This window comes from Mobula hypostoma, chromosome 13 (assembly GCF_963921235.1).
Source record: "Mobula hypostoma chromosome 13, sMobHyp1.1, whole genome shotgun sequence".
In the NCBI taxonomy this organism is placed as follows: Eukaryota; Metazoa; Chordata; class Chondrichthyes; order Myliobatiformes; family Myliobatidae; genus Mobula; species Mobula hypostoma.
In genome coordinates this window covers 91091754-91107529 of record NC_086109.1, presented here as the reverse complement: position 1 = coordinate 91107529, position 15776 = coordinate 91091754, and the positions used below count along the sequence as shown (strand labels likewise).

At 39.2% G+C, this 15776-nt stretch overlaps 1 protein-coding gene across 1 annotated transcript in view; it reads left to right on the top strand.

Annotated features, from left to right (window-relative positions):
* The window catches only part of iqch (IQ motif containing H), a 190117-nt gene that overhangs the window by 34928 nt on the left and 139413 nt on the right, over nt 1-15776 (top strand). Inside the window, exons 7-9 of the mRNA XM_063066163.1 lie at nt 696-833; nt 3231-3445; nt 14791-15342. Of these exons, the coding sequence (XP_062922233.1) occupies nt 696-833; nt 3231-3445; nt 14791-15342 (905 nt within the window). The remainder of the gene's footprint in view (nt 1-695; nt 834-3230; nt 3446-14790; nt 15343-15776) is intronic.

Sequence of the window (15776 nt, the reverse complement as noted above, 5' to 3'; positions counted from 1 at the left end):
GGGTTTGTGCTTTCCAGGTGAAGAACAAGTGATTTGCATCTTCTGAAAAGTTGGCCTCATCTTCCTGAATCCAATAAAGAAACGTTTTAATCCATGATAATTCAATGAATCATGTAAAAAAACATGAAGGAGAAGAACATGCAGTATCTTTGATAAGGGAAATCAGAGAAGCGAGTATATAAAAGAATGTGTAGATGAGAGGGGAGTAGGAAAGGTAAAAGACGATAGATGCCAATCCTCTGCCTGTCAGCTTCTACATTGCCATCCACTGTGATCATGCTAATCTCCATTTCTATGGAACGGTCTTTTCCCTGTTGAATGATTCCAAACTGCAAAACCCTTCATAGTTTGCTGGCTGCATTTAATTGGAGCCTGGTGTCACTAGCACTTCAACCTTCACAAGCTTCCCCCCGCCTCCCCCATCAATAAAACACAGTGAAAGGGCAGCAGGCACACTACGAGCCACCAGTAATGATCTTAATGAGATTCCAGCACTCTCTTGGTACCACATGAACAGACATGATCTAATCTGTAGCCCTCTCAGTGTGGACTGTTTGTACCTATTATGACAGGAGTGAAGTCCAGAATCTGCCTCATGCCACCATTGAAACCACTGCATCTACAACGTACTGTCAGTGTCAGAGTTATTCTGAAATTTTCACATTTGTCATTAATAGTATTTTCTTCCCTTCTAGGTATTTTGAGTTTGACTGAACGTGGCCTAATTCCTCCGGCAGCCGGGTTAAGTCTTGACCCTCCTCCTATCCAACACAAAGTGGCAATTATGCATGATAACCGAGAGAAATACAGAAAGCCACCCCCAGAAATATATGGTAAAAGAATGCTAAAGACAGCTCTTTCTTTTTCATCTGAACTTCAACCAGGGCAGTGCTTGGTGTACACAGGTCCAAAGGTCCCAGAAGGTTTGAGTCCATGCAGAGTTCATGGAAGCAATTGAAGCTCTAAGGTCAATGTTGGTGCCCTGTATTACACTCAACTGTTTTTAAGTTCCCCTCTTGATTGGTTGTTTGTACATATTTGATGTGTATGTATGTATGCATTTATACATGTACATTAGAAATCACTATATGATTCAAACACAGAGATTCTGCAGATGTTGGAAATCCAAAGTAACACACAGAAAATGCTGGATTAACTCAGCAGGTCAGGCAGAATCTATGGAAAGGAATCTGTGGAAAGCTGATGGTCCAAGCCAAAACCTTGAAGAAGGGTCTCTGCTCAGAGGTCCTTTCCATAGATGCTGCCTGACTTGCTGTGTTCCTCCAGCATTTTCTGTGTGTATGATTCATTGTAACGCCCATCTTGATTTAATGACCTGTCAAGACTCACTGTCTGGGCTCACACACAAAGAAACCACGAGCAAAGTGCAGAAAGGAAGCTGGAATCTTTGATATCATTCTCATCATTATTAAAAACTTCAGGAAAATGGAATTTAAAATACTCAGAAGTAAGTAATTTTGCTGATATCTGTAAAAACAGTTAATAGGGAAGAAAGAAAAGAAACACAGGAGTGGAGATTATTTTTATTATACTATTCATTCATATGATGTAGAATCTTGTAGCGGTACATCGTGAGGGTCTGCAGAATGTGATGTGTGTCCTATAAGTAACCTAGCGCATGAGAAGGAAAGTCATGGATGAGTTCAGTGTCACAAGTAGGATATAAATCATCATCCGATAGGTCTTTGTAAATATCCTGTTTAGAGTATACATTCAAAATTAATTGAGTAGTGAAGTAAAAAAAAGACTAGTTTACTGGTGCACTGTACTCCTTTGGGCATTGGTTTCAACGTGGCTGGTGGCAGTGCTAGCCCGAGTTATTATATCGTGGGGTAAGGACTGAGAATGTTTACTCTTTCAATGTTCCATTTAAGCAACTCTCAAAGGAAAAATAGTCTCAATAATTAGAATGTAAAGTCATGTCATTTTCATGAAGCATCCAAAGTATATTTTCCCATAGTTACAGCTAGAAAGGAAGAATTTACATGAAATTCTCAGAGGGTATCGAACTGCTTCATGAACAATTACTTTTTTGCAAATATAGTTACTATTTTGTATGTAAATATCACAGCCAATCTGAATGGAGTATGGTCCTGTGAATTAAAATGTAAATTAAATAACTGCTTAGTTAGTGTCTTTCGGGTTGCATTGGTTGGTGGGTAAAGGTTGCCCTTACCACTGGGAAATCTTGTTCTTCTCTGAACAGTGCCTTGGGATCTTTTCCTTCAACCTAAAGAGGGTCACGGCTAAATCATTTGAAAGACAGCACTCCCAACATTCAAGCATTCTCATACTGCACTGAAGTGTCTGTCCAAAATATGTGCCTGAATTAAGCTGAAAAATAACTTTTTGACACAGGCATATATGCTGCTTGCTGAGCCCGACTGATAAAATATTATCAATCAAGATTTGACACTGAGCCACAGAAAGTGTTGTTGGATCAAGTGAGTTGACGAGGAGATAGAGATAGAAAAATAAAAAGGTTTATAGAGATTTGTGCCAATGCAGAATGACCATTAGGTACTAGAACAATTTTTACTGCTTACTTTTTTCTACTACCGATGTTCTTCTTGTGTTTCATGCGGGGGGAGGTGGTTTGGGGGTCAATGTTCTTTTTGTTTTTGTGTCCAGGGAGAGGAGTATTTGGTGGCCAGTATTCTTGCTGCATTTCATGTGGGGAAGAGGGTTTGGGGGTTGATGATTGTGATGCCATTCTTTTTCTTCTTCTTGTTTTACACCTATATGGAGAAGAGGAATCTCAGAGTTCTATATTCGATAATAAATGAACCCTTTAACAATTGAAAGGGTGTGAGCATATGAGGCCATCATTGGTGAAAGTTCTCTTCAAGGTATAAAATTCAAGGGGCTAACCTCTGCTGGATTTGGTCGCCTGATATTACTTGTATAACATGTGTAAATAGAACTTGAAAACCTACTCTTTAAAATTACATTTACATATTTAAATAGTCGAGCACTATTATTTAGACCCAAGTGACACTTTATAATCTTAATCTCAGTGAAACATTACTGAGTCACATGGAGTGTTTTATAAGTTCAGGTCGCTCGATGCAAAGCTTCACCTGTGATCTGTAACTTAAACGATTTACTTTTATTTAACATTATTTTACTTATCATATTTTATTTAGCATTAAAATCAATGCTTACCGCACTATATCTTCTAAAATTAAATTGCTGTTGCCCGTTTTCAGGTTCTTACCCCCAAAAATCATACTACATAGTGATTAGTGAGACCAGTACTGATGAACCAGACCATCGAGGCATGCTGAATTCCAGAGCACTGCTAAAGAGGGGGACTATTATTCCTGCACCGTCGATGATGACAACATTGCCAACTAAAGACATCAATGCAGTGCCACACCTGCATGACAAGCAAATGGTCCCTTATGAGTTTCATGAGCCAAAGGTATGGAAAGCATTGTGTGAGGACCAGTTCAGTATGAAAATGTTTTCATGTTATTGAGACACCACATTGTACTACAATATCATAAGACAGGGAAGGAAAATAAAATACAATTCCTGTTGGCCTTTGCTGTCAAGTACTTTTCCCTGCCTTCCCATGAACTTACCTACCCTCCTTAATGAGCACATGGAGGGCATTGGTTGAGCTGTTTGATTAAAACTTAAGAAAATTGTTTTTATTTATCAAGCATAGAAATTGTTCACTTTTGAACCAAGCAGAAGTAGGTGACCATAACAAAAGGACTGTCAGTATGGAGTTTTGTAATTTTCCCTAAAATCTGTTCTCCTTGCCTTTGATTAGGTAGTTGGAATAGAAAAAGCCTTTGAGCCCATGAAGTGTCTCTGTCCAGAATCCATGTATAATTATTGAATCAGAATCAGAATCAGAATCAGAATCCTTTATTGTCGCCAAGTAAGTGGACACATACAGGGAATTTGATGCCGGTTTCCCTGAGCTCTCGCTGTACAGAATCAAAAAGCAAACAAAACAATAGTGCAAATAATCATGAACTATATACAATGAGGTATACCTGTGTATGTACAGGTGGACTTGGTTTATAATAGACTAAAATTCAAGTGTTCATAAGACTGATGGCATTTATTATAGAGCTCTTCCCTTCTTAATCACTTTGCCTTAAAAATTATGTAGCACTCTAAGCTACCATTTCAGATCTCATCAGGTAAAACTCCAAGTTGTTTTTAGAAAGGTCCAGCTCATCTCATCAACAACCTTATTTGATACGTTACAGTGATAATGGAGATGTGGAGATGAGATTGGAAATCATAAACACAGTCAATTCTGCAGATGCTGGAAATCTAGAGTAAAAAACACAAAATGCTGGAGGAACTCAGCAGGTCAGGCAGCATCTATGGAGAGGAATAAATAGTCAACATTTTGTGCTGAGACCTTTCATCAGTATTGAGTCCTGATGAAACATAGAAAATCTACAGCACATTACAGGCTCGTCAGCCCACAATGTTGTGCCAACCATATAACCTACTCTAGAAGCTGCCTAGAATTTCCCTACTGCATAGCCCTCTATTTCACTTTTTTTTGTAATTTATTTTTTATTGAATTTCATCATCAAACAAACATTCCCTAAGATGTATTTCAGATACTGTACATATATATCATATAATCATATTTGTCACAAATCTCCACATAATAGTAATCGAAGGTATACACTTACAGGAAGGAGAGGAAAGAAAGAACAATCGAAAGAAGAAAACTATGTACAGAGTAGGGAGTGATCTTTTTTTTTTACAACATATTCATTGACTTGTGAGAATAAAATCAGGCCTATGAGGTAAACAACAGGAATTCTGCAGATGCTGGAAATTCAAGCAACATACATCAAAGTTGCTGGTGAACGCAGCAGGCCAAGCAGCATCTATAGGAAGAGGCGCAGTCGACGTTTCAGGCCGAGACCCTTCGTCAGGACTAACTGAAGGAAGAGTTCCTTCAGTTAGTCCTGACGAAGGGTCTCGGCCTGAAACGTCGACTGCGCCTCTTCCTATAGATGCTGCTTGGCCTGCTGCGTTCACCAGCAACTTTGAGGGCTATGAGGTGTTATGTAGTTAAACCATTTTTTCCAGTATGAATAAAATTGTTCCCTTATGATTAACAGATGCTGTTATCTTCTCCATTTTGTAAATGTCTAGCACTCTATTTTTCTAAATTCCATGTACCTATCTAAGAGTCTCTTAAAAGACCCTATTGTATCCACCTCTACCACCTTCGCTGGCAGTACATTCCACGCACCAACCACTCTTCTGTGTGGAACAACTTACCTCTGACATCCCTCTTGTACCTACTTCCAACCACCTTAAAACTATGCCCCCTTGTGTTAGCCATTTCAGCCCTGGGAAGAAGCCTCTGGCTATCCACATGATCGATGCCTTTCATCATCTTATACACCTCTATCAGGTCACTTCTTATCCTCTGTCTCTCCAAGGAGAAAAGGCCAAGTTTGCTCAGCCTATTCTCATAAGACATGCTCTCCAATCCAGGCAACATCCTTGTAAACAGGAGAAAATCTGCAGATGCTGGAAATCCAAGCAATACACACAAAATGCTGGAGGAACTCAGCAGACCAGGCAGCATCTATGGAAAAAAGTACAGTCGATGTTTTGGATCGAATCCCTTCAGCAGGACCCTTATAAATCTCCTCTGCACTCTCTCTGTAGTATCCACATCCTTCCTGTAATAAAGTGACCAGAACTGAACACAGTACTCCAAGTGGAGTCTAACTAAGGTGTTATATAGCTGTAACATTACCTCCTGGCTCTTGAACTCAATCCTATAGTTAATGAAGGCCAACACACCATACACCTTCTTAACAACACTGTCAATCTGCGCAGCAGCTTTGAGTGTCCTATGGACATGGACCCCAAGATCTCACTGATCCTCCACACGGCCAAAAGTCTTACCATTAATATTATATTCTGTCTTCAAATTTGACCTACTAAAATGAACCACTTCACACTTATCTGGGTTGAAGTCCATCTGCCACTTCTCAGCCCAGTTCTGCATCCTATCGATGTCCCACTGTAACCTCTGACAACCCTCCAGACTATCCACAACACCCCCAACCTTTGTGTCATCAGCAAACTTACTAGTCCACACTTCTACTTCTTCATTCAGGTCATTTATAAAAATCATAAAGAGGAAGGGTCCCAGAACAGATCTCTGTGGAACGCCACTGGTCACCGACCTCCATGCAGAATATGAACCATTGCCTTCTGTGGTCAAGCCAATTCTGGATTTACAAAGCAAGGTCTCCTTGAATCCCATGCCTCGTTACTTTCTGAATGAGCCTCACATGAGGAACCTTATCAAATGCTTTACTGAAATCCATATACATTACATCCACTGCTCTACCCTCATCAATGTATTTTGTTACATCCTCAAAGAATTCAATCAGGCTTGTAAAGCAAGGCCTGCCCTTGACAAAGCCATGCTGACTATCCCTAATCAGATTATGTCTCGCCAAATGCTCACAAATCCTACCTCTCAGGATCTTCCCAACAACTTGCCCACCACTGAAGTAAGACTCACTGGTCTATAATTTCCTGGGTTATCTCTACTCCCTTTCTTGAACAAGGGAAAAACTTTTGCAACCTTCCAGTCCTCTGGTACTTCTCTCGTCCCTATTGATGATGCAAAGATTATCACCAGAGGCTCATCAACCTCCTCCCTTGCTTCCCACAGTAGCCTGGGGTATATCCTGTCCAGTCCTGGCGACTCACCTAACTTAATACCTTTTAAAAGGTCCAGCACATTCTCTTTCTTAATGTCTACACACTCAAGCATTTCAGTCCACTGTAAGTCATCCCCACAATTGCCAATATCCTTTTCACTAGTGAATACTGAAGCAAAGGTGAATACTGATGAAGTTACTTGGGATTGGCGCAATGTATTACATGGTCAACCCATATAAAGTAATACTGTGCTGACAACAAATGGCATAAGCAACTAAAATGTTTTGATGGAAATAGAAATGGAACCCTAGATATAATTTGGAACTCTTATTTCTGATTATTTTGTTTCTTATCAAATATTGCAGTCTTATGTAGCATTGGTACTGGATCATCTGCTATAACACGTCATCCTAGAACTTAACATGTGACCTAAAAGGTCCTTAGGTTTTTTGCTACAGCTACAGTTCCCATGGCTCTTTTTTTTTTGCACACTATGGACCAACACTCCACCCAGTGTTTAGTTAGGTGAGTAACACACAAAATGCTGGATGAACTCAGCAGGTCAAGTAGCATCTGTGGAGGGGAATACACAGTTGATGCTTTGGGCCAAGACCCTTCATCAGGATTATAATGGAAGGGGGAAAGAGCCCTTGATGAAGGGTCTCGGCACGAAATATCAACTGCTCCATAGATCCTGCATGGTCTGCTGATTTTTCTTCAGCATTTTGTATGTGTTGCTCTGGATTTCCAGCATCTACAGAATATCTTGTAGTTATGGCTTGATGAGTAGTTGGGCCTGATCAGAGCAATATGAAAATCGAAACTTTGATCTAGGGTGCAGAGAACGTAGGAACTCAGGAGATGAGATCAGTATGTTGGTATCTTCCTGGATGGAAAAGAGAGTGTAAAGATGAGAAGCAAGTATTGCAGTTTAGCAGAGTTGAGCACAACCCAACGTATCATTGTCATATTGAAAGCTGGTTCTTCCAGAAGTGCCCAGTGTCGACTACTGCTAGATTAATATGGCCTTATTTACTTGCCAATGAAATGATATGCAGCCTGTATGAAGACTGAATCTAATGCATGAGTAGATCTTGATTGCAAATGCCTAGTTGAACATCTGACATAATTCCATCCAGAAATAGCTGTAAATAATTTCAACTCTAGAAAAAAAAAAGCCTGACATCAGATTCTTGGTGCTAAGAAAAATATGGATGAATTTGTAATTCACAACCTTTCACCATATAACTGATTCATTCACATTATTGACTCAAAGTTTACCTTTTTTGGTGCTCTGTTGCTGGTCTGTTTTGCCAAACTCCTAAGAGGATGAATAAAGAATGAATTGAAGTTAAGGAATAAAGGAAAAACTCTTATGCCTCTAGAAGCCCTGAATGGTATTTGTTAAAAAGTTTTAAAGAAGATTTGCTTTATTTGTCACACATACATTGAAACATACAATGAAATGCAACAAATCGAGACAGCGATGATTGTGCTGGGCAGCCCGCAAGTGTCAGCATGCTTCCAACACTGACATAGAGTGCCTACAACTTACTAACCCTAAGCTGTAGGCCTTTGTAATGCGGGAGGGAAGCGGTGCCCCCAGAGGAAACCGACTTGGTCATGGGGAGAACTTACAACCTCCTTACAGGCAGTGTTGGGGATTGAACCCCAAAGGGTGATCACTGGTGCTGTAAAGCAATGTGCTACCCGCCACACTACACAAAAGAAGACCAGGACTGTATTAGAGCTGACACGGGGCATACTGTGATGTTAGCGATGTGGAAGAACAGCTTTGATAGTGTGGAAAGCTGGTGTAGAGAACACATTTGAGTCATTTACTAAGTTGCATCTTATTCATGAAAGCATTTTCATATGAAATATATCATCATATTAACCAGTGAATTGCTGACTAATGGGTTTAATGGGTTTTCTTTGCATTTTATAAAGCATACAGTGAGTGTTGTTTAAAAATTAATTACTAATTGAAGCAGTTGATGTTCCAGTTTCCTGCTTTCTGGCATACAGTAACCAAGAACAACACAGTAAAATAATGTTATTTAAATGAAAAGATATGTAATTATACCAACACTATTTTTCTGTTTGCTGCGTTATACACTCTAGCAGAAAAGGTCTGAAACTTAGTCCAATGAATATTAGACCTATGAGCTAGACTTAATGATTTGATTTAAAACCCTTGATTTGTTTAATTTACCATATCTTTTGCTCTGTGCAGAAAGTTCACTGTAAATCAATAAGTAGGGAGGTTTTCAGCAGCGTTTACAAGAAAGGTACAAGTGGGGATTTGATGGGATTGGTGATTGAAAGCACATTAAGGAGGCATGATTTCTGAATGTTGTATGTTTGGAGAGTACTTTCAAATTACTTAATGCAAACTCTACAATTGCTTGATGATTCCTGGAATATCACAATCCAAAATTACGGGAAGTTAGAAAGCCAATAGCTGTCAGGTTATCAATTATGATTTGAGCACCATAACTTGTGGTTAAGTTTTTGTTGCAATATAATGGAAGCTCTGCACAAACAATTGTACATAGTTGAATATTAAGATGGTGGGGAAACAGAAGTTTTTTTTTGTTGAAGTTATTAAGTTAATCCCACCTCAGGTTATTAGTTATGATTAAAGTAAGATAACTGGTTAAGTTTCTTGTGGTGATACAGTGGATGCTCTGTACAAACAATTTTTACAATATAGAATCTTAGGATGGTGGAGAAAATTTGGAGAATTGTGTGCAGTTTTGGTCACCTACTTACTACAGGAAAGATGTAAATAAGGTTGAACGAGTACAGATAAATTTACAAGGATGTTGCAGGGTCCAGAGGACCTGAGTTGTAAGGAAAGATTGAATAGGTTAGGTTAGGACTTTATTCCTTAGAACATAGAAAATTAAGAGAAGACTTGATAGAGGTATACAAAATTATGAGGGGTGTAGATAAGTTAAATGCAGACAGGCTTTTTCCACTGAGGTTGGGTGGGACTACAACCAGAAGTCATGGGTTAAGGGTGAAAAGTGAAAAGTTTAAGGTGAACATGAGGGAAACTTCTTCACTCAGAGGGTCGTGAGAGTGCGGAACAAGCTGCTAGCGCAAGTGGTGCATGCAAGTTTGATTTCAACGTTTAAGAGAAGTGGCTATGGTCGCGGTGCAGGTCAATGGGAGTAGGCTTTTTAAATGTTTCGGCATGAACTAGATGGCTCGAAGGGCCTGTCTCTGTGCTGAGCTGTTATTTTCTGTGACTCTATGACTCTAAAAGAAGTTATTGTTATCTTTTTGTTTGAAGTTATTAAATTAATCCCACCTCTTGGTGTCCACAACTTTATAATTGATTTAGAGTATTTCAAGTAATAAATACTGTACTTGAGTGATCAAGTATTTATTCAATTCTCTTTTTAAAGATTTTAGTGAACATACTTCCCCAATCAAATGGAATATCATAGAGGTAGCCTCTGCCACATATTCCTTGAGGCAATATCACTGTAATATGAGCACTGATCATGACAATGTCATTCAGCCGCATTTTGATCAAAGCAATTGTTTGTATCATTCACAAATGCTAATCTTGAATCATGTCTCAAAATATCAGTGGAGTTCACAATTCATTAAAAAGAAATTTAATGCCAATGATTCTCCAAGTAATTTTTAATAAGAGACATTAAACCTAGCTATTGAAGAGTAAAAACAAAAGCTGCAAATGCTGAAAATCTGAAGGTGGATGCTCAGGATGAGAAAGGGTTATTGACTGCAATTTTAATTCTTCGTCTTGTCTCCACAGATGCTGCCAAACTTTCTGAGTATCCCTAACCTTTTCTGTTTTCATTAAACCAAGTTATCTATGCCAATCCCAATTCTGCAGCATGATATTAAATATCCTATAAGAAAAGTGAGCCAAAGTTCCTGTACTATGTTATACTGTTCAATGTTATATATATATTTATATAAAAAATATATAAAGTCAGTCCGTGAAATATTCATCTCAATACCTCAGATTCTGTAGCAAAGGAACAAAGCTTGTTCCTCAAATAAATCTTCCCACAAGAATTTAGTGAGACCCCTATCTATATCCAGAGCATCCATATCCTTTATTTCAAAATGACCTTGAATCCAAAAGTTATTAATCATAATCATATGATGGACATCTCATTTGAAGAATTTCGGAGGGCTAACTGTGGTAAAAAAAGAAGATTCAAGATGCAAGATTGTTTATTATATTTTCCAGTACACAAGCGTAAAGGAGAACAAAATAATTGTTACTCTGGATCTATAAATTGTATGTTATAAAGTGATGCTAGTAACTAGGTTATAAGTCACATTATAATAATAATTTTACTAAAGGGAAAATAAAGATTGAGACATGAAGGGTGACCAAAAATTTGCCTCAGAGCAGTTTAAGCTCACAAAATTAAAACTTTACTCTAAAGCAAAAATTTGCACAGTTGTATTTTTTTTCATGGACAGAGATGTTGTTCAACAGTAATTAGCACAGTGTGGAATCAAAAATTTAGCTACACATCATTCAACAGTACATTTTTAGCATTTTTCTAAAAGTTAGTGCTATCAAAAAAGTCTTGTTCCTTTGCAGAATATGCTGATGCAGACTTCACAGATCCAACTTAATAATGCACCAAAAGTTGAAATTCACATTAAGTGACTGATGTTGATAGCATTTGCAAATACTGCAGTATCACACACCGGGAGCAGGATCTCATTGAGAGCAACATGCGGATAACAAAAAAACACATACAGAAGTTGGGTTTGTGTGCGATATTGCCAGTGAACACTGTCAACCTTGACATCTTTGCGACTGCAAATCCAGATCAGTTTGTGCTTGTAGGGTGTGGATGTCTGCAATTATCTGCTATATTCACATATAAAGCATATTTTGCATATTAGAAATGCTTTGCAACTTTACCTAAGAGGCACCATAATATTTCTTCTGATAAATTAATGTTAAGCATGTATTTTGCAACATCAAGGGTAAACTTAGAACTGTTTACCATAAATGGCAGTAGTTCAATTATTAATATTAATCAGATATTTATTAATCTCCCAAAAGGTCTTAAGAGATATGAGACAGGTAGTGGGTATTTAAAGCAAGATTAAACATAATCTCCAATTCCCCATGACAGAGGTTTCAAAAACTGGAGTACATTGGTATCGGTGTTGGTTTCTTTTAAAAATTGTTAAGAGTCGACAGGGACATGCTGAATTTTGTTAGCCTCCAGAGGTTGTAAAGGCATTGGTGAGCTTTCTTTGCCAGGACATCAACATGGTTGGACAAGGATAACCTACTGGTGATGTTCACAACTAGGAACTTGAAGCTCTCAACCCTCTGAGTCTCAACGTCATTGATGTAGACCAGATCCTTTGCACTGCTGTTCTTTCTACTTGCTTAACTGCTTAACTGATTCTTAAGGAAATATACACTGCAAAATATTAGTACTGCTGGAGGAAGAGTGAAGGAAATTGAGTGAAGAAGGTATTACAGCTGACATAGACATGATTTAATCAATAATAGCATGCGCTCTGGACAGATCTAGAAAATATTAGGAAATAATGGATATTTATTTACTTATTTAGTGATACAGCATGGAGTAGGCCCTTCCGGACCTTCGAGCCAAGCCACCCCAGCTATCCCACAGCCTTGACTAATGGGACAGTTTACAATGACCAATTAACATACCTAGTACATCTATGGGCTGTGGGAGGAAACCAGAGCACCTGGGGAAAATCCATGCATTCCATGGGGAGGATGTACTGAGACTCCTTACAGAACGGTGCCAGAATTGAACTCTTAAGCCCTGAGCAGTACTGGTGTCGCACTAACCACTATGCTACTTGGCCCCCAGAATAAGGCTTTTCTATGACTTTATAATGTATCATCTAAATATCTATGTGATTAAGCTGTGGAGAGAATAACAGGAATGGACATCATTCTAAAATATTTATTCTTTCTCTGCCTGATCTGCTAAGCATTTCCAGATTTCTTTATTTTAATTTCAGAGCTCATTGTAACTTCATACCCATTTTACACTTTGCACGCAGCAGAAACATAAAATACATTCAAAGCAACACACGCAGAAAGCTGAAGGACCTCAGCAGGTCAGGAAAAGTGTAAACAGTCGACACTTTGGGCCAACACCCTTCATCAGGACTGGAAAGTAAGGGGAAGGATGCCAGAATAAAAAGCTGGGAAGAGGGGAAAGAGGCAAGCTGGAAGATGATACATGAAGCCAGGTGGGTGGGAAAGATCAAAGGCTGGAGGAGAAAGAATCTGATAGGAGAGGAGAGTGGACCGTAGGAGAAAGGGAAGGTAAAGGGGACCCAGAGGGAGGTGATAGTCAGGCGAGACATAATTCATCCAGTTAGCTTGAGCTGGTGTTGAAATTAGCAGCTATGCAAAAGTAAGATAATATTTATTCATTGTAATAAACACCAACAGCTTAAAAAATAGACACAACGAGTACAAATAACAGAAGCGGCTTGACATAATTGTGTTAAGCAAGTAAAAGGAATAAATAAAAATGAAAACATTAAAGAACCAGGCAATAAAGCAATAATTCCATTGAGATTTCCTGACAAATTACCAGGAAGGGAGAATAATGGAGAGGGGAACATGGATCCATCACTTAACATTATGGTCTGGATTCCATTCCTCCTAAAGTGACGTTCCACAGAATTGCCAGCCAACAGAATTGCAGAAGCTAATATCTTGACTCCCGGACATTGTGTTGTGTACATAGCTCCTCAGGTTTATATCAGTCATGGTAAATGTAGTCTATCTCCATTCACTTGATTTTATTGTTTTTAATTTATTAATTTTGTTCTTCAAATGCACTTACTATTTTACATTTGTAAGGATGAACAAATATTTCAGGGTAACACATACAAAATGCTGGAGTAACTCAGCAGGTCAGGCATCATCTATGCAAAAGAATAAACAGTCAACGTTTCAGGCTGAGACCCTTCATCAGGGTCTTGGCCCAAAATGTCAACTGTTTGTTCCCTTCTATAGATGCTACCTGCCCTTCTAAGTTCCACCAGAATTTTGTATACATTACTCTGGATTTTCAGCATCTCTTGATACTTCAAGTGCTTTAAAATGTCTCCAATTTATGAGCAATTGGAAGCTGTTGAAAAGACATTAGATAGCATCAGCATTGTGAAGGCCATCGGAAAAGTCCACGACTGACCGTCTTGTGGATGGGGCATCTTGTTCTACCAAATGGTGCCTATTTGCCAATCATGGGATGGCCGCCACAGTGAGAGGTGTAAGGGTTTCCTCTAGGAGCTCCAGTTTTGTCCCGCAGTCCAAAAAGACATACTATGTGGGCATGCTACATTGGCACCAGAAGCACGGCAACATTTGCAGGCTGCCGGAGCACATCATTAGACTGTATTGGTCATTGTCGCAAATGGTGCGTTTTATTATATCTTTCAATGTACATATGACAAATAAAGCTAATCTTAATCTTAAAACCTTTCATTGGTTGGATAGAGCATATTTGGTACTACCCTGGGAATTGGTAAGATGCCTGCTGGGTTAAGCTTGATTTAACATCGTTTGTTTATCCACAGCCAACTCCCTGTCGAATTGTTAATTTTTTTAGACCGACTTGGTTGCAAAAGTACAAATTATCCACGAGAAGGTGATTTCATTGATGAATGGAAAACTTGAAGGGTTTATGATATTCCTTTTCATAAATACACAGCCTCAAAATACTAGGACGTCCCTTTCGAACAGAGAAAAGGAGAAATTTCTTTAGTCAGAGGGTAGTGTAACTGTTAATTCATTGCCACAGACAGCTGTGGATGGCAAGTCATTGGGAATATTTGAAGCGGAGGTTGCTAGGTTCTTGATTGTTAAAGGTGTCAAAGGTTATGGGGAGAAGGCAGGAGAATAAGGTTGAGAGGAATAATGGTCAGCAGAACAAACTTGATGGGTTGAATGGCCTAATTCTGCTCCTATGTCTGTGTCCTATGGTATATTATAATGCAATAATTTACTTTGATAATTTGTCCATTAACAGAGTTAAAATTGAGAAGTGATAGTGCCATCTTTTCTTGCAGGAGTTTCAAGTGGTGCCGGTTCACCAAACCCAGGAATTCCCACAGGCTTACTACGTTACTATTTTGAACGGCAGAATAGATTACTCGGCTCCAGACTTCTTGGCTTTCAAACAACATTACCAGTTATACTGGAGGCACATCTTTTCCTTCTTGGAATACCTCGAGATGAAACTAAGAAAATACAGTGTGCCAGTTGCCGTAGTGGAAGGCCAAAGGCTGGCCAAGATTTCGGTTGTTTTTGATATTGATTCCCAGCCCACATGGGAGATGCTGCTTCCTGCTCTGAAAAATAAAGACTTGGTAGAAGAGATTGTCAAGCGTCCGGGCCAGCAGTACAAGGGGCCAGATGGCATGGAAATAGCAGCCACAAAAATCCAAGCTATCTGGAGGCAGTACCGAGCCAGGACCAAGTACCTCGTGTCTCTTCGCCAGAAGTGGGCAGCAGGTGTTATTGCCATTTCCTGGCTCATGCAAGCTCAAAAGGCACGGGTGAAGAAGACCCTAAAGCAGTCACGTCAGAGACACCTGGAGAATTTTCGCAGCAGGGCCAAGGTGTGCGGAGCTGCCAGCTGTTCTGCCAGCCCTCACTCTCCAAATATCTCCGCCTGAGCGCTCCTGTAAAGCTGTTCCCACATTGCCTTTCCATGCTCTTGTCTGTGAATCATATTTCATCCATCATCAGAGATGCAGCCGTCGAGGCTGCAAAGTCTGTCACTGATTTTTTTTTTGCCTGAAAGAATGACTCTGTTTTTCCACCCTTTCGCTCCGAACACTTTTATGCCGTCAGGAAAATCGATTTTAAAAGTTTCCCACCTGCAGTCAACAACCAGCTTTCTGAATTTGTTTGAAAAGCTCACTCTCTGACTGCAGCACAATCAGTACTTTATCGTACTGTATTTACTTTTTGCAGACAAGTGTGTTAATTAATGCTTACTTCACTTATGTTTAGTTTCTTTTTAATTCATATTCCATTAATTAAGCAAGGC